Below are 24,501 nucleotides of genomic sequence, written 5' to 3'. Positions count from 1 at the left end.
TCAACGACCTTAATTTAAATAATGATTTATTGGCGGTTGGAAGAGCTGTCAATTCTCTTACGCCGTGTACAGAAATTTTAGTTTTGACTTCGAGTACCCTCGGCTCCACGTGGATGCCAGCTGGTGCGGGCATATTCGGTCACCTTCTCTTTCCTCAACAAGTATTGGTGGCAATTGGCCTTTTCGACCATGGTTCAAAATTATATTTTGAATTTTCTTCCTATTGGTTTGAAATAACCTTTAGAAATTATGATTTTATTACAAATTTGGAAACCATTTGTGGGTGCATAAAAAAAAGCATGTGAATGTCTATATTTTATAGGAGACTAATTTAGATGGGTCAAACTCGTGCCCAACCCAATATAGGCAAAGTTTTAATATATTAAAAATTAAAAATTATCAAACTGAAAATAATATAGATAAAATTGTGGGCAATCGATTGGAACGTCGAATAACATATTATTTATTTTATTATGTCATTTTATTAAAATATAAAAATGATATAAAAAAAAAAACTTTACCTTTTTTAATTTTTAATTATATTAGAGTAATGATTTTATCATTATTTTTTAATTGTTGAAGTATTAGTTAAAATTTTAGTTTACGAATAATTATCCATTAAATTAGTAATTAATTATTATTTTTTATGATTTTAAGATATTTAATTTTTAAACTTGTATTTTATAATATGGAAAATACTATAGTTTTATGTTTTATCTGATTTAAAATAATTGTTTTGTTTGAAAACCAGTAAGAATCATGAAAACCTAAATTGCCCGAGCAATTTTATATGATGATGTTTTATTTTTATATTAGAAATATAAATTTTATTCTTAATTTGATTGTTGACTTGGAAATTGTTTGAATATGTGGATCAATTTTATATGATGATCTTTATTTTTATTTCTAATTTTTTGAAAGCTTCAATTCATTTATTAATACAAGTGTATGGGTGTATTTATTGGATTGATTAAAAGGGTGTTTAGAAATGATTTTAGGAAGTGTTTTTAGTCTCTCCTTTTTTTATGCTTGAAATATAAAAAAAAATTTAAGTAGTAAAAATATTAAAAATATTTTCTAAAATCATTGTCCACCACACTCTAAGTAAATAAGTGTTATAGATTTACATATTGACTAGTCTAGAATTATAGTTAAAAAGATAATACTTATAACTTTTTTTATTAACGAAATATATATTGATTCTTATCATTCAGTAACTTCTTATACAATACGTTTCAACTCATTCAGATTGTCGTTAAAATAATAATTACTTTTAAAAGATATCAAAAAATTTACCATCCCAAATTCTATAAATTTTAAAAACATAAGGTAAATCTACATTTTAAAAACAAAAAATAAAAAACATTTCCAAACAAATATTAAAAATTTAAAATGAATTTTAAAAATTTATTAAACATCTTTATAGTTCATTTGGTAATCATTTTAGGAAATATTTATAACACTTGAAAGTTTTTATTATTAAAGTGTTCAAAAAGTTATGAACGTTTTCTAAAATCAGTACTAAACACTCTAAGAGTGCGTTTGACATTTTTAAAAAGTGTTTTTAGTATTTCTAAAAATACTTATTAGAATCATTATCAAATACACTCTTAGAGCATGTTTGATACTTATTATAAAAAACATTTTTACTATTTTTAATACTTAAAAATTTTCATCATTCAAGTGTTAAAAATATTAAAAACACTTTTTAGAATTACTCTCAATCTAACTTTTAGAGTGCGTTTGGAAGTGATTATATAAAATGTTTCTGACATTTTTAAAACTTGAATAATAAAAAATTTCAATTATTAAAGATATTAAAAGCGTGTCAAATGAGCTATTAAAGTATGTTTAAGAATGATTCTAAGAAGTACTTTAAACATTTTTAATACTTAAAAAATAAAAAAAATTAAATGTTAGAAATACTAAAAACAATTATTAAAATTACTATCAAATGCACCCATTTAGTATAGTAAAGAAGGAGATCGAGCTTCCAAGTCCAACCATTGTTGCACCATTAGAAGCAATCCATTTCTACCATCTTTCTCTTCGAAAACCCACAACAATCCGGCAATGAGTTTCTTAAAGTGCAAGAAATAATTAAAATTTGGATTATCTGGTAGATGAATTACTTGCTGTTGACCCGTAGCAGGCATACACTCGTATCTTAACGGAATCCATTCTAAAAACAAAAGTTTCCTTGAAGTGCAAGAAATGCTTAAAATTTGTAGCATCTTCCTTAGTTGGACAATGGAAATATTAGTAAATTTAGATGTAACGTGAAGATGAATCTCACTTACAAATAACACGTAGAGAGGGGGTGAATAGGTGTTTTTAAAAACAATTTGAGAGACTACCCTCAAATGCTAAATACTTCCTTGAATTTTCAATTGTTTTACCTTTCTTTTTCAATCCTGTTAACAATTAAATAAAGCACCAACACTCTCCCAACAATATAGTTGATGCAATTCACATGCAAATGAGTCAATATTCCCAAACTAAGATATATAAAACATTTCATCAACTTAAATATATATGTTCACTTGTCCATTATTATCAAAACCAAAACAAAAATATTTCATTATCTTTCAAAGCTTAAATGATCAAATTTCAGCTCATAACCTCAATCTCTCAACAAAATAAATAAATGGAAATTTAATAAGCCAATGACATTAATATTTTAATGTGGAAAACCTCTAAAAAGATAAAAAAATCACGGGCCTCAAACGATCAAAACATCCACTATGAAGAAAATTGACTAAATACAAGGATTTACCTAGCCCAAACCTTGAATCCTTTCCCAGACCGCTTGCCTAGAACCTTCAAACTTCAGCTATCCATTTTCTTATTTCGTAGCATACTTAGAATTCACACCAAACTTGATCTCGACCTCTTCTTAAATCCACAAAAGAAGAAATTTGGGTTTTACCTTCAATATGATGACTATGAGAGTAGGGATGAAACCCACATTGAATCAAACCCCTTTCGAAAGAAACTTTCTAACTCAAAAATGATTTTCAACACAAAACCCATAAAATTTTCTTTTGAATCAAACATCCCCAAAATAGGTAAGGAACTTGAAGCTCAAAGAGGGTTCTTCTCAGCTTTCACAGCTGTCTCTCCTCAACTAGAAAGAAGGCTTAAATATTAGGGTTTTAAAACCCATCAAACAGTTGAGATTCATTTGGAAAAAACTGAAGAAATGCAGATGTGTTCGAAGTTTAATCAATCAGACAAGAATAAAAAAGAATTGGGTATTATAGCAGAAACTATTACCCTTAAGTTTGATCGATCAGAAAGATCCAAATGATTCAAGTACTCTGTTTTACACTCCTTAAGCAATCACTCCATTTTTCAATAAAATGATAAGAGTTTAAACATGGTTGATTAATGTTTGTCATCATCTATCACCTCAAGAGCACTTACCATCTCCTCTAGCAATCTTTTACTTTTGCAAGTCAGAGTTCAAGCTTTGAGCTGCCCAACTGGCTCAGCAAGATGGCCATGTCCATACCCTGTACCATTGTGGGCACAGCTGTTTCAAAAGGACATTCCCGAGAAAATCCAACCTTTCCTGATTTTTGTACTCTCTTTATGCAGGTCTTGAACTTCTCATGGCATTTTATACTTATCAACCCTGAAAACTCCAAATTATACAAGTCATTGATATTGTATACGAAATAGTAAAATCATCTGAATCATTTTCCATTGTAAGCATTTCTAAATTGAGACATCAACAAAGTTTAGGATGCAGTCAGCTCTGGGGAATGTCAAATTATAAAGAGACAGTTATAAGAACAGGGGAGTTGTGGCAAGTGGCTAATTTCACCATGATGGGTCATGACAGATCGGGAGAGTTGAATATGTTACTGCCTTGCCCATCTTTTCATATGTTCATTAGTATTTGAAGCAATACAGCAAAGGAAAGACAAAGCAGCCATATAGGGACTTGCTAAGAGAAGATACATTATTTTCAAGTTTACATATTTAAGAGGTTACACAGAACATTGATAAATATTTTTTTATTTTGAACATTGCAAGCAACTAACCATTCATGATAACTCAGATGGCACTGGATAAAATAATTAACATAACTCCAAAAAAAAGGGTTTTGGGGTCTTTGTCATTTGATTCAATATTTGAGGAGAAAACCCATAGAAGGTCTGTGCTTATAAATAGTTAGCATAGATACATAATTTTCAGGTTCAGTAATTGGAGTGAATAAATGGAACAGATACTAAATAGTTGTTTTTATTAGCCTAACTCTAGTGAAAATAAATTATTTGGTTATGAAAAGAAAATAACTGTTTTTACTATGCTACGTTTGGTTCTTGGAAAGTTTGAGGGAAAATGTGAGGGAAAGAAAATAGAAAAATAAATAAAAGGAAAGAAAAAGTGAGGGAAAATAAAAAATAGATTTAAAGATAATAAATTATTTTTATATCTTACTTCAAACTCATTTCACTTGTTTAACTCTTCTATATGAAGATTAAATAATTTAAAAATATATAAGTTTCTTAGAAATCATTTTCTTCAATAAATTTTTTTCTTTCCTTAGTACTTTCCCGGAACCGAACATAACCTATGTATATTTTATATCATTGCAAATAATTAATCATTTAATTAGATAGCCACCAATGAGAGGGCATCCTCTTATGCCATTCACAAAAACGCTTCATTTTTTTATTGTATCTTGGCTTAATTATCCCCATAAACCAGAAAAACAGGCAAAAGATTCATGTGATGATGGGCTACTTAGAAAGACGTCCATTTCCAAATTTAAGAATATACATTCAAGCAAAAAACCCCCTCTTCAACACATTAGATAAAAAGACAAGAAGGAGAAAACAAAAAAAAGAAAGTACTTGGAAGGCCCCCACTCTGCACAAAGACCTGACAAATTTAATAAATCAGTTCAACCATTTCTACCAACTTGTTTGAAACCCATGATTGCAGCAAATAGAAGATTGAAAACTACAGTCTCAGGTTATAAAATTGAACTACCGTTATGAGCTGATAAATTGTCCAAGACAATCACCTTAAATAATCTATATTCCATCTTCCCTTTTTCATTGAATAGCATTGGTAGATCAACCTCAAGCCATTTAAGAGTATTGTCAATTCCAGGAAAACCCAAATATAAGAGCTAATCAAAGCTGTCTCAAACCAAGTCCAACCATCTTAAATTAAATCACTAGAATATATTCTATTATGCCATCAACAACACAATAAGGTCAAATTTCTCTGAAGAAATCAACAAATTGATCAATGTTCCATGAAAATTCGATTCTTATTTGCACAGGAGATATTTCAAAAGTATAAATAGGGCCAATAACCAAAACTAATGCATTGAAATTACCTTTCTTTTCAACACATTCATCATGAATCTTGCAACAAGCATCAAGATCATCACAGGGCTTTTCTCCCGGACAACCAGTCCAACCTACTCCACAGAATTTTCCGTATCGAATCCCCACAGCTAAAAATTGAGAAAAGGAAAAGCGAAACAGAGTAAGTAAATTTACAGGTGAAATTTCAAAACATTGTGAAAGTATAGGGCTTTACAATTACAGTTCTCCGCAACGCAAGCTTTGCTGCATTTGATCTGCCATTCAAATAAGAAATTAAGGCTTAGAGAGGACGAGTTCGATCTAAATCTAACTACTAATAATGATAATAATAACTTTCACAGCCAGGAGGAAAAAAATGGCGAAAAAAAATTCAACAGAAAGAAACTTTCAAGTCTTAAAACGGAAAACTTTTCTAGGGGAGCTAATGAAAAGGCGCAGGATCTATAATATGATATGTTTAATTTTCCTACATTTTCTCGGCAGTCAAACGGGAGCTTTAGGTAAATTCGGTCTTTGATTCAAACCTGGGAATTGTTAGAGGAGTCGGCGACTGCGAAGAAGAAGGCGACGACGACGACGACGACGACGGAGGTAGCCAATGATGCGGCGATACTTGTCCTATTGGCGCACCTGCGCAGCATTCTCTCTCGGCTCAGAAGACAAAAATTCTCTTCGACGTCCAGCTCCTGTCTCGTCGTCGCAGCAAATGAGGAAGGGAAAAAAAAATTAGAAAAAGAAAAGAAAAGTGGAAATTACCTCAATGTCTTTCCAACATCTTCGTCCTGTAAGCTAAGTGCTAGGCCCATATGAAAATGGGCAGCCCAATGGACCCAGAGGAATGTGCTTTAATTAGAAGGTTCACATGGGCCTCCCGAGCTAGGCCCATTTTATGTTCAGTTGAGTCCAGATGGAATTGCCATCATGGGCCAATGTATTTTTTCAGTTTTAATTCCTGGGCCTTCTATAATTTTATTTTGTATAAAATGTTGTAAAAAGAAATCTCATGAAACTATTAGCCGTCTTTTTTGGTGCCTATAAATAGACGATGGTCTCATCTGGTGAAGCAACCAAGCCTTGAGAGCCTTCTTTCGATGCCTATAAATAGACAATGTCTCCTCCGATGAAGCAACCAAGCCTTTGAGAGCCTTCAAAGCTATTAAAACCTTACAAATATGTAATAAAATCTTCATTCTTTCAAATTGATCATGGGTGCCTATATATGGAGGATTGTTCCATTGGGTCAAATAACCAAGTCTTAAGGAAAGTTATTGTATGTAATAAAATCTTCTTATTAGAAACACTTTTTAATCTTCAAGTGTTTTGAAGTTGAAGAATTCTCTTGAAAGTGATTTTAATAGTCACACACTTTTTATTGGAAGTGTTTTGATGTGAATTAAAAAAAAAAAAATTGCTTTTGATAGTTCGTTATTATTTGAGAAGTTATCTAAAAATAACTTGAAATTGATTCTCTAATTTTTTAAAAGTGATTTTTTACTATATTTTTTATAAAGAGATCTTTTCAAGTATTATGACGAGTTTTTAAGAACTCGTTTGACAGTGATCCTAATATTTTCAATACTTAATTTTTTTTATTAAAAGGGTTATTTTCAAATATTAGAAAATATAAAAATGCTTCTTAAAATTATTGTCAAATAAGTTTTAACATCCTTTAAAATCTTATTTAATAATGTTTTTTAAAAAACACTTTTATGGGCTTTAATATAATGCGTTTGACAGTGATTTTGAAAAATATTTTTAACATTTCTAATATTTAAAAAATAAAAAAATTTAAGTGTTACAAAACTTAAAAACACTTTTCATAATCACTATCAAACATATTGTGAATTGTTTTGGAGAAATGGGTCGAGTAGAAGACACTTTATATATAGATTAATAAAAAAATTTGTAAGAGACAAATGTATGTATTTTGATTAAGGTCACATTCTATAGTTAGGATACTATCATATTTGTCTTTTTCATTCCATAAAAAACGTATAGACCCGATCATACCGTCGTAACTCCGAATACCCAGATTGTTTACAAACTTACAATCCCGCCTGTGATAGTCCAGCAGCCCCATGATGGCTTTGAAGAAGTACATTTTCCTGGACTTGAAATATGCATATTACTTAACATTATCTTGCCATTAAAATTAGAAATACAAGTCTTTACCCCTTACCATCATGATGACTAGCCTTGCTGATTACGTTCAAATGTGGACCTTATACTGATTACTGATCCATGGTGTTCAGCGGGGATCACGGCAGCCAGCTATACAATTGAATTCATTACAGTGTCCAGTAGCTTTAATTTAGTAGTTCAAGAGGGTGCAGCTGGGGAAGTACTATACATATGGAGTCCCGCCCATGTGGCAATCTGTGTGAGCTTGCCACATAATGTTACAATTTTTGAAGGGATGTTATCGTATCCATTCCGGGGGTAGTGTTGGGGGGCCACGTCTGTGAGCGTTGTGGACAAGTTGACTTTTGGTTTGAAAATGCTTAGAGACGTAGGCCCAATAAATTCAACAAACGGGAAAAAGCCCTCGACTCTCAACAACTCCCTCCACACGTGAAGTCGCAGGGATGTTTTTTTTATGTCTCTTCTGTCTTTTTGTATGAAGTATACCCTATGCATTTTGTAATACACAAGTGAGTAGTCTAGGCTATGTTTGGGAAGGCATCTACTTTGTTCACATAGAATTTATTGTCATTATAAAAAAAATTCTATATATATACTTGCAAAATTTATCGATGATATCATAACTTGATGAATCGATGATATCATAATTCAATGAATAGATATTAGCCAACTTACTAATAGAATGATGTAACACATTACGAAATCTTACTTCAACCAATATATTATTATATCAAAAATATTGGTTTTTTAGTGTTATTTTTAAAAAATAATCATATAAATAATAAAAATATTTGAAAGCATAAGTATCCCGAGTTCACTTTTATTTTAAAAAACATTATATAATTATTTTTTAATAACCATTTTTTATAACCCTTATTCTTATCCACGACATGGATTTTCATGATCATTGCTCGATTCCTTGTTGTTTTCAACAGTGATATTAAACATAAAGAATTGACTTAAAAAATCAATGTTAAGTATAATGCTATACAACACTCAACTTTGTTAGTCTTTTAGGAAAGCAACTACGTACTTGAATGGATAAACAACTAGTTGTTTATGAGATTAGTGCAGTGCTCAAGAAAGTGATGATAAGAGGATACGTGTCAAGATTAAGATACTTTAAAAATTAATTAGCTTTAGAGTTGGTTGCCAATGATCATCAAATATATAAAAATTTATCTACTTTTGAAATTGTCCACCCAGAAAGTTAATATTTATTCTTAATTTAAATTAGAATAAAAGCGGTAATTTGAATTAATATAAGGTTTGTATTAAAGTAGAAGTCTCTAATATAAATATTTCTCAATCTTTTTCTTTCTCTATACGTTATTGAAATATCTGGTAAAGATGGGTGTAGATGGGTATGGTTTATAATTTACTAATCAATCTTATCTGAGGAAATTCTGACAAGGAATGGTGAATCATATGACTGGAATATAAAGAGGGAGTGTAGCTAGCCAATACCATGCACAAGCTTATATATGTAGATTGAAAGCCTGCCATATCTTATCAAATCAAGGCACATCCTAATCAAGCCAGTTTGATTATGATACGGCCATGGTAGAATCATGCAGCTCAATTGTCAAAGTCTATAAGCTCATATTTTCTAGCCTTGGGTTGAGCTATTATGGCCCTTGTCCCCTACTGTCAGATTTCATTGTTGTAATCCTCCTCAAGGGTCAAGCCCCGCAATAATTTAGAATGAATTATATGACATTAGAATTCCCTCAAGCTCCAGCTAGCCACTGCTCCCATCTCCTCTATGCATACTTGAATATATATATATATATATATATATATATATATATATATAGAGAGAGAGAGAGAGAGAGAGAGAGAGAGAGAGAGAGACTACTTGCTCCCTGTAGGAGACTTCCACGGTGTTATACTTAAATATTTTTAGGAAATTTGCTTGTCACAGCAAGCAAACAAAAATTTATTTCAATTCAGACTAGTTTATACAGCACGCTGCATGAAAGAACCCACTTAATCTTATAAGAAAAGAAAAAGGGAAGCATGAGGCTATGGAGAGAAAAAAGAAAACAGAAAGAGATTAGGAGCTGATTTGGCAACGTTTTCAAGAGAACCATTCTTGATAACAGTAACCTCAATTGTTTTCTTAACTTATTTTCAATGAAATTTGGTGTACACTTACACATAACATCGAAGTTTCATATGTTCCATTCTATCAAACTGTTTTCTAATTTAGAAAACTGTTTTTGTTTTTGTTTCTGAGGGCGAAAAAACTGTTTCCAAAACAGTTTCTAAACATGCCCAAGTTTCTCTTTATCACACCTCCGCTTCATGAATTGATGTATTCTGTCGAGTGCAACTTCTAGTGTCTGCTCGCTCATGTTAGCAAAACAAACCCTAAACCAACCTGGTTCAGAACAATGGCAGGAAGACCCTGGAGATATATTCAGCTTCACTTCATGCAGGATGGAGTTCCAAAGAGCCAATTCACCTTCTCTTGTGGGTGTCTCCAACAATGGACTTAAATTCATCCAGCAGAACAGCCCCGCATTCCCTTGCAAACACTCGATCCCAGCAACCCTCAGGCCTTGAATGATCATCTCATATCTCTTCCTCAGTCTTTCTCGGTTCGTCTCTATGTAATTCTGAGTGAATTCCTTGTCAGATAACATGGAGGCCAATAGATGCTGTGTTTGAGAAGAGATAAGGGTGAAGCTCGACATTCGCCTTGCGGTGGTTACAACCTTATCATTGTAAGAGTATATTGTCCCGACTCGAAAGCCCGGGAGACCGAGATCTTTGGAAAGACTGTAAACAATGTGGACTCTTTCTGACCCTTTATTATTGCGGGCTTCGAGAACTTCAGCAATGCTGACGAATTCTGATGACGAGAAGACGGAGCCGGAGTAGATTTCATCGGAGACGAGGTGGATGTTCTTGCGTGTCACAAAGTCGAGAATCTCCTCAAGGACGGACCTTTGGATGGTTGTGCCTAAAGGATTTGATGGGTTAGTGATGAGTACTCCTCTGACTTTGATGTTCATGGCCTCAGCATTATTGTATGCAGCTTCTAAAGCTTGGGGAGTGACCTGGAAATTGTTTGAGCTGTCACAATGGATTGGCACTATTTTTACACTCGTCCTCCACCGCAAATCTCTGTCAAATCTGAAGAAAAAGATCACCATTTTTATCAGTTCAAAGACACAAACTGAAAGATGATATGTGAAATGAAGTTCCATGACTGTAAAGTTTGAACGAGGCCCAGTTCTTACCCTGGATAGTAAGGGGTTGGAACCAGCAAGGCATCACCAGGATCTGCTAAAATGAATGTTAGTAGTTCATTAGCTGCAGTTGCACCTGCAGTTAGAACTACTCTATCAGGGTCGAATTTCGCCCTTCCCCCTCTTATTTGTTCCATGAAACTTGCCATTGCCTGTGTACATATGTAGATATATGCATTCCATGATTAGTTTTATCTGGTTAGGGATTGTAGAATATGGGTATAAAATCTTCCCATCTGTGGAAAAATGTATATGGGTTTTCCAAAGAGAGGTACCTTGCGAAAAGACTGGAGTCCATGGTAATCTTGAAACAATGCATTTTCTCTAAACCCGGAGATTTTGTTCCCCCAGCTGGATGCTTCAGAATGCTGTTTCAGGAACTCTTCTAGCAAATCAAACGAGACCTGTTCAAGGAAAGGAAGAGAAGATTAGATGCAGATTCTAGTGATCAAGTTGGAGATTCTGAAGGAAAGTTTTAAGACGAGGGTTTCTATATATCTCTTTCTTTTTCTTGATTTATCGTCTTGATACTTACTTGATTTTCTGCTAGGCCCATCTGTATGACTCCTGATGGGTTCTTGGATTCGTCATAAGGGTTTTCATCGTATGCTTTCCAGCCAGCAAAATATGGGGAGTCCTCTCCATGAGTTTCAGAAACTGCAACTCTTGATAACCCAACAGGAGGCTGCTGATCAATCTCTATGGCCATAGCTAGCTTTTGCAGATAATGAAGCCCTTCACTGAGAAAAGCTGCCAAGTGACTGAGAGCTGAAAGAGAACTGATGAATGAAACAGTTCTGGAAGCCCCCCTTCTTATAAGAGAGACGGAAGCAGAAAAAAAAAATTTCCAATGATTGATCAGGCTATAACTATTTACACAATTGTTTTTGTCTATTGTACAACTGTACAAAGCTTTGTGTATCTCAATCTCCAAGAGATCCACATCAAATATGTGGTGGTTGTTGGGGATGGGTGTTTAGAATTATGATTAACATTAAATTTCTAATTTTTCTGTAGTTAGAACAGTAAAACCTCGTTTGTAATAGACCCTTAATGATGGATGAGCTCTCTTTACAAATCCCCACTTTTCGCAACCTATGACTAATCAAATCCTTGCTGATCAAACTCTCGAATCCGCTTGTAGAATACATGCCATATGCAAATATTTGAAGAGATCTAAGAGTAGTTAAGTTTCTGATGCCTGACAAAGATACCAATTTACACAAGATTAAGATTCTGATTTGAAAACAAAGTTGAGACAAAACAGAAGCTCCGGGAAGATCTGTTGACCTCATCATGGCCACGAGACCTAGTAATTTGCTGAAATATCCATTGCAGCTATGGGTATTTCTCATTAGATCAATGGCTTATATCATTATATATATATATATATATGAATTAGTAGGCATGCTAGGATTTAGTTTGTTGTGTGGATTTCAACAAACAGGTTTAGGCAATATTAAACAAGACAAGAGAAGGGAGAAGAAGGGCGATAAGAAAAATATAATGACATGGAGAATATGCTGCTGCAGATTAAGGTGGGGCTCAAGATCATGAAGATCCATGTGCAAGAAGAACCCAACAACATATATAAGATTTTTTCATTAGTTAGATTGCATCATAAAGTGAAAAGAGAACGTGATAGGAGCTATTGATGACGACTGTTGGCAGCCTCGGCCTCTAGGGGAGAGACAAGTATCGAGTAAATGGTCTTCACCAGATATGAAGATTTTGTTTTTTATTTCTGAATAATGGGGTTGTGGTCACATTCACATACGGGCAATTACAGTATCTTTTTCTTACTTGAATACTTGAAAATCCTTCTTTACTCAACCAATAGAAGCATCAAGTTGATTATTGAATAAGACCCTCTGTGGGAATCAGTGAGAAAATTCACAGAAAGCATTGAATTTTTAGTGTGGTAGGTACCCCAAAAACAAATATTATCATGTAAAGCTCAGTACTATAGTAGTATTCTTGTTTCCTTCTTTTTTTTCTTACTTGGGTGGATTCCAACTTAGTGACAGCATATCAGTGAAGCAGCCCCGAAGTTGTGGGGTGGGGTGTGGGGGTTCATATGAAAGAGACAGGACAAATGGCCATATGGCATGGGAAGCTGACGGGTGGGGATGCTTTAGGGCCTTTTCAGTAGCATCACATCTATATTTAAAACTCCCTAGTTGTCCTGGACAAGAGCATTAGATGTGATTATCCTAATTGTTAACAGCTCATTCCATGAACACCTTCAAAGAAGATAGGGATGTTGATCACTTTGTGTTGCGAATATGGGCTACAAATGAAAGAGACAGTTTTCTGAGTTCTGATTTGGAAATGAGGTACAAGTACAATTAGGCCTAATACCACCACTCCTAAGCTTAAGATTCTGTGTTAAGTCTCTCTGCCATACACTAAATTACCTATAATCAAATGAGGTAAAATAAGGGTGTTTCTACAAATGGTCGGAAAAGGGAATTAACATATCGTCGTGTCCTATGAGAATGCGCGAATCTCCTAACAAGATACAATACCAATAATAATTGGCCACATAGGAAATCCTTATTCTAATCATGCTAAGATCATCCCAAAGGGAAGATATATAGCAGTAGAATATTGGGTAGGTCTGATTGATATTTTATACTGACTCTAGCCCCATTAGAAATTCAAAAATAAGCATAGTGATCATAAGCTTGTTTCTTCTTCATTTAATATGCGCGATGACGCGCATATTCATGATTCCTAGCGTGTTTCATTCATGGCCTAAGAAGGCCATGGAGGTGCTGCTTGCTCACTAATATCCCTGCAAAAAACACGCTAAAAACTGTCCCTACACTGGAAATTTCCTTGAGAAAATGGTGCTTGCAACTTACATATAGTACACTTAATATAAACATGGTGTCGGTTTTCTTAATTAAGCTTTCTTTTTCATTTAGTTGGAAGTTGTTGCCATGGCTGGAAACCTGTAAGGCATTAACTCTAGTCCATCTCCTTCCACATAAGCTTTGACCACCCACTCTGCATCAATTTTTTAGTCTCTACGCTTTCCTGGCTTTTTCTTCCCCTGCATTTCCTAACAAGTTCAGGTCCATATGAGCCAAGAACCGCCTTTTTGCGATGATTTTTCTATTCTCTATCACCCCAATCAGGCCACAATTATTAGAACCCTAAATTGTGATCCAAGATGAACCACATATGATACAAGATAAGATTGCTTCATCAGAGCCATTAAAAAAACTAGAGATTTCCTCCCTGCTGGTATGAAATTTCAGACCTCTTCTCTATTCCAATTCTTCTATTAGTCTCCAGCTCCATGCCAACCGAGCAGCCACGCTCGTGCGCTCAGCATTATGACTATTCATCCTAACTTCCATTTACTTATGAAAATTCAGACACATGCTTTCCTTGATATTTTATGGGGTGTTCATTGAAGCCCTCTAGAGGAAGTAATCTCTAAATCATATAATCTAATTACTCAGAGAGTATGCTGGATAGCTCACGTGCGGAACCTGATTGGACAACTCAGAACTGAGCCCCAGTTCGAGATTTATTTTGTATGAAGAGTTGAAACCTCAGTTTGGGTCGATTTCTTTGTCATTATAATAGAAGCGAGGATCGCTTGCAAGTTTAAGCTTAATGAGCGTGCATGACGAGATTCCAGTATAATAAAGAGGCATTGGTTGGCAAGACTAAAGATTGATTAAGCTAAATGATGTGCATACACTGGAATTATGAGCAACACATGAAGCTCTAATCATGGTGAATGCTGGTATGGCGCACAAGTGCAATACAAAATGAAACAAAATCTAATCCTTGAGAGGTTAACCAAAATGATGTGAGATTAAGAATTGTGAGAAGATTATCATCACATGAAGTGATGCATCTTTGAAGGAAAGATTGTGGTTTCAATAATGTAGAAGATAAGTGTGATGTATAATGGGATTACAGATAAAAGAAATCTAAGTTTGCTTGGAAACAATTTCCAAAACAGTTTCAAAAAATAGTTTTTTTTTTTTTTTGTATGTTTTCACTTTTGGGAACATTTTCAAAAACAGTTTTTAAAAATCGTTTTAAGAAATGGTTCTTCGAAGTTTTATAAAAAAAGAAAAAGAAAAAATGATTAGGAACTTATTTGCGGTTCTAAATGTTTCTTAAAAATATCTTTTATCTATTATGTTTCGTTTTTCGATCATACTCAATGAAAAGAAATAAAAACAACCCAAAAACAATTTGTTTGAATATTTCTCAAAAAGTTGTTTTGAGAACAATTAAAAACCAAATATATTTTCATATTTAACTGTTTTTTAAAATAGTTTTCAAACATAATCCTAATTTAAAAAAAAAAATTAAACCATTAAGATATAGGTTGACAGAGTTGTAGGAGAAACTTAGAACGTATGGTCAAACACGGTTTTGAGAGCATGTTAAGTCATCAATTTTTCTAAAACCATTAAGTTGTTAGGAATATAGGCCACAATGTCCTACGAGCCCAGTCATTCCAAGAAGTTATTTTTCCAAGCCGTACCAAAAAAGGTCATGTGATAGAAACAATATCATTTGTTTGTATCTTGTCTAGGTCTCATTTCTTTGTTGTACATAGTGCCATTGGATCAAGATTGAAGCTCAAATTGGGAGTTCAATCTCATAGCTAGGGTATTACCTGTGCTACAATTTGTCAATGGAGTAGTTCATCTTTCGCCATCATCGGCATGGTATTCCTTTAAACAATGAAGAATTTTTGGTGGGGTTTGTAAATTTTTTCACTCTGATACTTGCAGTGGTGGAAACATTGTCATGTTGACCAAGAAAATTACCCTTTTTTTAAGGTGGTTCTGCAATGTGTAGTGGAAGCCAATTGTAGGACGCCTGCTATAAAATAATGTTCACATCAGAATCTCTTGAAAGCTGGTTAATTTTTTTAAGATCAAACAAAATATACTAACTACTGTTGCTATTAGTACTTAAGAGACATGATAAATCCACTTGTGTGAATGATGTTTCCCCATGGGGTTACATGCAGACAACTCTCATTTTTTTACTTGGTAGGAGATGGGATTCTCTACATTTCAAGCTCATTAGAAAAAGATTCCACCTACACTCTATGGGGTTATACTGTTTGATTTATGAGAAAGTGAGGGAAACAGATAGAAAGTAGTTTCAAAAATAGTTCTTTGTTGATTTTTAAAACAAAATTCTATTTTGTATCCAAGTTCCCCAACCATTTTCTCTTTCAAAAACAACTAAAAATAATTAAAAATGTTATCAGAAAACAAAGCATTGTTTCAACAATAATTCACAACTCAATTTTTTCAATAGGTTCAAATTGAACTTTTTTGTCACTTTTTCTGGGCACCAAACAGAGTAAAGATGATCCAAGCTGAGACCAGACTACAGTGTCTAGAATAAAACTTCTGGCGTACTGAAAGGTCAGCTAAAAGAAAACAGAATAACAAGATTTGTACAAACCAATCCTGCCCTTGACTTTGCATTGCTACATGGAAGTTATTGAATTTTCTTCTTAGTTACCAAAAAAATGAACCAAAAAAGGAAAACTTACAAAAGGTTTTCCCCTTCCGTCAACAACCAAGATGACATTTCATGTGCACTCAAACTTTAAAATTCATACAAGACTGATTGGAAGAAGAGGGGTGAATGTGGTTAATGTAATACAACAGGCACAGTTTAGTGGCTATTATAATTAATAGCCTTTGTTTTTGGTTGTAGGAGATCTACGAAATTGTTCCAGACCTAAACTTAGCTGAATAAAGATAGAACTACACCTTTGTACTTATAAAAGAGAAGGGGGGGAACAAATAAAAAAATGAGCTGCCTGGCCCGGGAACAACGAACGACTTCATTCCTCTTGGATTCCATGACAGCCGCTTCTGGACTTCTGGTTATGGGGAATGTGCTACAGTTTCTAAGATTGGACGAGCATCTGATGCATTGTTGGTTGGTGGGGAATGCTAAGCGACTTCTGTAAGAACTTCGAAAAGTGACAGGGACTGCCTCTCAGACTTATGCAAAATACATGTACAGGCTGTTTGCAGCGGCACAGGCGAGGGAATTCTCAGTTGGGTGCCAAGCTAAGTGGAGCAACTTTGTGGACAAGTCAAATGCATTTCCATTTGCATCAACCGCAGGGCTTTCTGGTCCTATCAAAAATCCCCAAGAAAAGGAATTACATCACTAGAAGGCAAAGTTAAAAAGGACAAGTATAGAAGCCTTCATAAGAAGATGCAGACCTCGTCGGCCAACGCGTGCGAAAGTGCTCAAAGATCTCGGCCTTGAAGGGGCAGGTGCTTGTCTCCTAAGCATTAGTATGCATAAAAAAAGAGAACATAAAATACCACAGAAGTTGTTCCAACAAGAAGTATCGATGTAGTTGATGAGATGCAATATTGACACAATGATTTTTTTTCTCAAACTCTCCAAATGTGTCAAAGAATAACATCATCATTTTCAGATATAATCACAAACCTCAAAGGTGGTGTTGCGTTGTTATTCTTGTTACTGATATTGGCATCATTATTGTTAAATCACTTGATACCATGGTTTGTCATGCACTGATCATTACTGTTATAGTTAGGACACATACCTCATGGGGTTTTTGCTGGCTTCCAAAGTTGTAGCCTCGGTGCTTCCTGCAGTACAGCCAAAAACGCGGAAGAGATTGCTGGGACCATGGAAACAGTATTAGTATTGCACATTCCAAAGGGTTTCAACAACCAGATCCCTTCCAACCTTAATGACAACCTAAAAGGAAAGAAGAAGGGGGAAAAAAAAGGAAGGTTCTGCAAAAATTTAAAAAAGGCATACCTGTATGAACCAGTTGCAACTCGAGTTCCATCTCCACTCAGACAACACTCAAACTTGTCAAAGATTGAATCATTTTCATACAAATCGCACAACTGATCAAGATCAGAGTACAAGTCCCACCATCATTATGGATAAAATGATACACTTAGATCAATTATATAGGTTGCTTATTTGGCCTTTAGATGATAGATTTCAAAAGAAGAAAATCGCACCTTGGGCCTCAAATATTCATGAACTTGAAAAGTTGCAACAGGACCTGAATCCATATTGATGTCCCAAAGCTGAAAATCATATAGATCAGTAATTCAGTCAGAAGCTATAAGTTGTACAAATGAAAACCATTATTTTCTCAGATGGAGATTGTCTAGGAATATAACCCACCAATTTTGCTTCATGTTGACATAATTCTTTCTAATTTCAAACTCCATTCTGATCCTATCAGTAAGAACGAGAACTTAAACATGTAGAATCACAGGATAAGTGATTTGATCAACTACTGATCCAACCAAAACAAATGGTTCTTGATCAGTTGGATTTGGAATTCTGAAGTTGAGTAAAAGGTTGTGTTTGAAGTTTAGACAAGCTCATACCAACATAGATACTTGTATTTACAGTCTATCACATGGATAAATAACCTCACAGAGTGCTAGGGTTGGTGAAAGAAAGTTTAAATTCAGAGACGAAATAAAATTGAGATATTTGTTGTTTCTGATGATGACTGCACTAGAGTGACTTGAGCATCATCTACACTATTGTGCTTGTCAATATATCTCTGTTTGCCTAGCAAAGAAAAAAGCATCACCTACTTTGTACAAGCTTTGATTTAGTTTGACCTGTGGCTTGGTGGAGGATGTTTCAGATAACAAAAGATATGCTCGCTTTATTGCTAAGACCTTGATTTGTTCAGAAAGAAACAGAAATATATAACATTATTCCATCTTAAACAAACTGGAGACTTTACCTTACCAGTCCAAAGATTCATCACTTGCATGTACAGCAACAACTTCAACTCTTTCATCATCCAAATAAAAAAATTTCCCAAATCTATTATATTAAATTGAAAGGTTGTAGAAAAAATTCTTCAATGTCCAAGACAGTAGTATAATCAGTAGGCAACTTCAAACTCCAAAAAATTTGGCAGTATAGCGAGAATATCTCATGAATATGCCATAGAGATGTGAGAAAAGACCCAAAAGTGGGTCGGAGAGGAGGTGGTCAAAACATCAAAATGACAGTAATAGATAACCCTCAGGAAACAGGAGCTATACTTGCTAAAACCACCATTGTCAGTCAAAAAATTTATCTCATCACTATGTTCTGGATTTCTTTACAGGTTAAAAGTATAACAACAATAGCTTTATAAATTTTTTTTATGTAAACTCACAAAAGTAGTCATTAAATTACATAGAAAAAAAAAGAAGATAAATTCGCCATGAAAAAATCAATAATGAAAAAATCAAAGTTAATGTCTCTTCTAAGAGTCAAAAGCAGTTAGCAAACCTTCATAAAGCCAATAGCATGAATCATATGCAGCAGCCTACAGTTACCACAACTATCTACAATGCAATAATGAATACCTCATGTCAAAAATAACATATTAAAGAAATAGCAGATAAATAGGAGTAAACCTTCAGATTCATGTAATCGCGACTAAGTATGTATCTTCCGTCCTTTCCAAACTTAATGTCTGAAATTGAAGCAATTATCTCTGTGAAAAAAGATTTTGAATTAGGTGCCTCCATTCCCTCAAACCTGCATGAACATTTACTGTTGGCTATTAAAAGCATGTTTGAAATTAAATTCAACAGGTCTGATATGCTTTTTGGAGTTAGTAGCAAATCAGATCTTCCAGCACGGACAAATGCACTTAAAAGAATAAGTAAGATAGATTAATAATTAATAAATCACTCACAATTTGGCATGACTATCACAGAGAGCCGATTGTCGCAAATCAATAAGACGGATTGAGCCCTTTGAGCTACTGTATGCCAACATATTACAGTGTGTAGGGTGGAATTCAGCGGATGTTATCACTTCTGCATGTGTTTCAGAAGCATAACTTCAGACGTGTGATTGGTTAACAACATGTTGCAATTAACCCAAATAAATATCCTACGTAAAGAAAAAGTTTGTATCTATTACAACACCAGGAGTCATGAACTTATGATTATCTACCATGGATGAGGAACAAACAGTAAAGCATAAACAATACAAAATATCAACACCACCTGAAGTACATGCCAGAAGAGATGACAAAAAAGGAAGACAAAACTAGTAGAACAAATCATGAAAGAGGACTAAAAATCCGTACCAGTCAGATCCTCCATGTTAGTAGGCTTCACATCAACAATATTGAAACTTTGATTGCTAATTTCCAGGTTCCAAAGGTTTATGCGTAGATCATCAGCTGATATGAATGTCTCTCCATCACTTGAGAATGAAAGGATAAAATTAGTAGTCTATTAATTTCTTACAAGTGACTAAAAGTGCAGACAGTATGTAGAATAGTGTGGATAATATGGCTCCATGTGCAACATCCACAATTTACCACAACTTTTACACCTCAAACAGTTCAATGTATCAAAGTTTTTCTTCTAAAGAAATATAATCACATACTTTCAAATAAATTTTCCCTAAAAATTTTAGTGTACAAGCACATGATAAAAAAGAAAAAGAAGAAAAATCCATGTAGAATGAAATCTTTTACACGAATTTCCACTTTGAACTTCTGGTAAAGGTAGAGAACACTGGGAAAACCATGGCAACGAAAACAAACCATAAACATGATCATGCAGAATAAAGATACTTGATGGTAAAACAGCAAATCGGGGAAATATAGGTAAATGGTGAGAATGGGTACATAAGCTCTGGAGACCAAACTGACCATTCAAAAAGAGTCCATAAAGTTTCCTAGTAAAGTCCATTCAAAACATGAGACTACAGTTACAAACAATCCTGTGGGATCCATGCCGTGCCCTATGTTGAATTTAATATTTTGAACCAAGAAATTATGAGGAAAGCTATCATTCAGGACTCATTTAAGTACTCATGACATGTTTTTACTAAATCTTTTGATACAGGTGCACACTTCCCATCTATAATTGATGTCTTTCTTAAGAAATAACATTAATTTTGGTAATTTGCCAAAAGAAAAAAGGTAATAACTACATATCAATTTCCAAAATGAAAGTAACATCAGAAAAATGCTTGGTCATTAAAAAAACACAAAAGAAACCACAGTTGTACACTTTTTCCATACTTCAACAGATTTTCAATGGATACTTTGCTAATGATGGTGCACGGAAAGGGAATGAATTCAATAATATAGAATGATTACATTACTCCTTTCATAAACCAGACTAACAAGATAAGAAAAATGCCACACCAGTCCAAGTCAATTACAAGAGGAGGTACCTACCAAAAAAAAATCTAGAAAAAAAAAAAAAAGAGGAATAACTCCTCCCATGGTCTGATTAATCAGATAACCAAGATGCATACATAAATCCAAGACAATCCTAGAAGAAAAAGAACAAATAGTAAAGTTTGATGCTAAATCCAACATGAAAGGAAATTGAAATAAGTCAACAAATATGATTCAAGATAAAAATTTAAAAACCTATAACCAATTAAAGAATTCACCTGTTGTTTGAAATGGAATTGATATGATAGTCATGAGCATGAGCATATATTCTTCGACATCTAGCTGATAGGCTTGTTTCATTGCTGTGTACCTAGATATTACAAAAACAATGTCAAGTGGTGCAAACAAATTAAATTGTAATAGCTTGTTCAGTATGATTATAAAAGAATGTAGACTCCATGTACCAATTTGTTGGACTTTTTCAGTTCCATAATTGCCAATTCTAGCAGAAATTTTAAAAAGTTATTGTTTGATTAGCATTTTGGATATGCCTTTGTTGCATTCAGTATCTGAAATCAACACATCTTTTGCTATCAAAGCAATAAAGACATGTTGAAAATGCCAACCATATGATGCCTCGAATATCATTTATTTTCTTCTTTTGATAGGCAACTCAAAACAAACTATTGCCAAATATCTTAAAGTATTTGAAGTAAATGTCTAAGCAAATATTTTTATTACTCCTAGAGTATTACAGCCTAAAACATCACAAATTAGGCAGAGTACAACTACCGTGGGAAAATGGAGTGCAGCGAAGCTCCCTGCTGGAAAGGAGAAGTCCTTGCTCAAATAACCGTAAGATCTGTCTGCACATCCTCCATTTGTAACATATGGTTTGACAATTGAACAAGCAGGATTGCCATTTCCTGTAGCTTTTGAAGGGTCTATATTCATGTCACAAATTTTCTTGACCTTCTTTTCCTGGATCTGTTCAACACTCAAAGCAGAACAGCAAAGAGACACATAAAGTGTACTTAACAAGCCCACCAAAAGGTGTGACCAACTATGAAGAAAACATGAACCTTAGAACATTCTGTTTACAAATGATAATCACCAACTTTAAAAAACTTTAAAATAGTTCTCTTTCCTACCTTCCAAAACTTGATGGTTTTGTCATTGGTGGAGAGAAGAAACAATGCATTGTTAGCTGTTTGACACCATCTAATCTTATTGATTTTCTCCTCTATTTCCAAACTCTTGAGATAATCAAACTGGAAATGAACGAATAGTCTAGATTTAGTAAGAAAAAAATACAAATCCGTGAAAACTACAATGATTAGAGTGTTAGCAACACAGAAAAGTAAATACCTCAGGTTCGTGACTTTGAAACTCTGTTTTATACCGGAACTCAGGATGTGTTCTAACAGGATGATCCATCATCTCAAGATCTCTCCTATAGCCACCATGCTATACATTATGCAATTACATTAAAATGGTGCAACAAGAAGTGATATAGAAGTAAATCAAGGCCAGAAATAAAATGAAACAAAATAAGAGAAAATGAAAAAAAAAAGGCACAGCATGTGATAAAACAACATACATCCCTCTTGTCTGTCCTTTCAAATAAAACCACCCGTCCCCCACGATCACCAGTCGCAAGATGGTCTCCAGTTTTGTCAAACTCAATAGCAGAAATGATGTCAACTGCAAAACATGAGGGGTATGGTTACCAAAAACACAATGCGCCAAACAAAATACACCTGCTAAGCTACACGTCATAATGACACACTAATTCATCTTAACGCAAGACGCAATCCACCTGAAACTCTATACGTCACAGAAATGCACTAATTCATCCTCCTCGATACAACAAGGCACGTGGCACAATAACATCCAGAAAATCACCACAGCATGATGCCCACAAAACTCATGCAATCATCTCTTTTTCGCCTATGGCTTCAAAACAAATAAGCTGAACAGAATGGATGCCCAATGATTTGAAAGCAAAAATCAAGTCCTTTCACCATATCAATGCGACAAAAATAGAAGCGTCATTTTAAATTGAATTTGCAAAGCCAAAACCAGAAACATGGCAACTACTCAAACAAAGCACATTCATTTGTGGATGAAATCTGTTCAAGACAACTTAAAACCATCGAATTTTTTCATTCCTAATGCCGTGGACCGACAGGAACCATCAAACTCAAACTTTGAGTTTTCTTTTCCTACTGCAGAGGACCAACAGGAACTGTCCATTTCAAATCACAAATTCCATCACATATTCTCACTTCCAATTATTTTCAGATAATCACAAATTCCATCACACATGCAAACAGCACACTTCCAATTATTTTCAGAAAATGCACACACATATCATCAATCAACACTCCACCATAAATTTTTCATGATAATGCTGATAATTTCTATAGCTACAGAAGCACTGAAAAGACTCAAGCCCTATCTCTATCAAGTTCAATTTGTGAATTCCCGTTTACAGTCCATCAATCCGGTGCAGGTCCAAATCACAAACACATTAACACCACATCCCAATCCCCAAACCCTCACATCTCCACACAAAAAACACAATCCACAAAACAGATCAACAACAAATCCCAAAATCCACACCAATCCATATCAAAACCAACAAAAACCGCTTCAATCAAACGGATCAGAGAAATGAGAGGCGATATATACCTTCCTGAACTTCCTCCCCCGCCGTCCGCTCCCCGAACACCTGAGAGAACCTCCACTCCAGAGGCTCCGCCGGTGCCTCCACTTCCTTGACTTCACCCCCGTTCATCTTCCCCCAAAATCACCGCCCCAATCAGCCTCCTCTCACACCTCTCACCTCCCTCACCTCTCACCTCGCCGCACCGCCGATCACAATGCTTCACCGCCGGCAACCATCCCTCGCACCTCCTCCGAGTCGGTGAAGTCACAGATGAAAACCGAGGGGCTTTGGTTCCTCCATTGAACACAGCATCAACCTTTCATCATATTTTTTAACTCTACTCTCTCTCTCTCTCTCTCTCTTTTTCTAATTTTTCACCCTTTTTTATTTTTTTATTTTTTTCTCTCTCTGTTAGTTTTTGGTCTGTTCCTCTTCTTTATTTTTTGGAACTATTTTCCTCGGCGATGTGGACGAAAAATGATAACGCAATAACGACACATCTGTGACAAAAAGGCCAATGCCTACGTCACGCACCCGGCACGTGTTTCGCACTCTCGCACGCTGTTTCTCTCTACCACAATTTCGTTCAACTCTTTTCCATTTTTGTAAATTACAATGAATTAATAAACAAGACGTTATTCAGATTCTGTGTGCTATCTTGGATTTATTAAAACTCTGGTTTCCGCTATTTAATGACTTTTTAATAATTTATCTTAATTAAATACCATGCCTTAAAATTTTTATAGCAACTTATGGAAAAATAAGAAGCTAAATTGAAGTGAGTTGGGATAATGATTGTTATTTTAGTCTATGTATAAATTTCATACCAAAGTACGAAAATCACCCACTCTTGTCGACCGCCCACTTTTATATTTTTTTTTTAATAACTGTTTTATGTCAAAGTTG

At 34.4% G+C, this 24,501-nt stretch overlaps 3 protein-coding genes across 5 annotated transcripts; all 3 read right to left on the bottom strand.

Annotated features, from left to right (window-relative positions):
* Positions 1-3,242: 3,242 nt before the first annotated feature.
* On the bottom strand, positions 3,243-6,108 carry LOC100261227 (probable phospholipase A2 homolog 1). Its single transcript, XM_002282786.4, has 4 exons — positions 5,876-6,108; positions 5,566-5,605; positions 5,360-5,479; positions 3,243-3,637 (listed from the first exon to the last, which is right to left on the bottom strand). The coding sequence occupies exons 1-4, from the start codon at positions 5,990-5,992 to the stop codon at positions 3,459-3,461; spliced, it is 456 nt and encodes a 151-aa protein (XP_002282822.1). The 5' UTR covers positions 5,993-6,108; the 3' UTR covers positions 3,243-3,458.
* Positions 6,109-9,760: 3,652 nt separating this feature from the next.
* LOC100261151 (1-aminocyclopropane-1-carboxylate synthase 7) lies at positions 9,761-11,500 on the bottom strand. Its single transcript, XM_002279845.3, has 4 exons — positions 11,286-11,500; positions 11,026-11,154; positions 10,742-10,902; positions 9,761-10,634 (listed from the first exon to the last, which is right to left on the bottom strand). Exons 1-4 carry the CDS (start codon positions 11,457-11,459, stop codon positions 9,761-9,763), a joined length of 1,338 nt encoding a protein of 445 aa, XP_002279881.1. The 5' UTR covers positions 11,460-11,500.
* A 4,815-nt stretch (positions 11,501-16,315) lies between these two features.
* LOC100266437 (serine/threonine protein phosphatase 2A 55 kDa regulatory subunit B beta isoform) lies at positions 16,316-24,072 on the bottom strand. 3 transcript variants are annotated; one of them, XM_010657921.3, is made up of 14 exons: positions 23,619-24,072; positions 22,525-22,628; positions 22,293-22,391; positions 22,076-22,195; positions 21,714-21,911; positions 21,203-21,294; positions 19,875-19,993; positions 19,476-19,599; positions 19,192-19,315; positions 17,776-17,844; positions 17,564-17,655; positions 17,343-17,420; positions 16,990-17,054; positions 16,316-16,899 (listed from the first exon to the last, which is right to left on the bottom strand). In XM_010657921.3, exons 1-14 carry the CDS (start codon positions 23,722-23,724, stop codon positions 16,763-16,765), a joined length of 1,527 nt encoding a protein of 508 aa, XP_010656223.1. In that variant the 5' UTR covers positions 23,725-24,072; the 3' UTR covers positions 16,316-16,762. The 3 variants fall into 3 exon arrangements, with proteins under 3 accessions (XP_010656223.1, XP_019078693.1, XP_002282791.1); XM_019223148.2 differs by having other exon boundaries at positions 16,316-16,893; XM_002282755.4 differs by having other exon boundaries at positions 21,717-21,911.
* Positions 24,073-24,501: the final 429 nt, after the last annotated feature.

This window comes from Vitis vinifera, chromosome 11 (genome assembly GCF_030704535.1).
Source record: "Vitis vinifera cultivar Pinot Noir 40024 chromosome 11, ASM3070453v1".
NCBI lineage: Eukaryota > Viridiplantae > Streptophyta > Magnoliopsida > Vitales > Vitaceae > Vitis > Vitis vinifera.
Note: the sequence above shows the minus strand (reverse complement) of the source record. Positions and strands in the feature narration are given on the sequence as shown.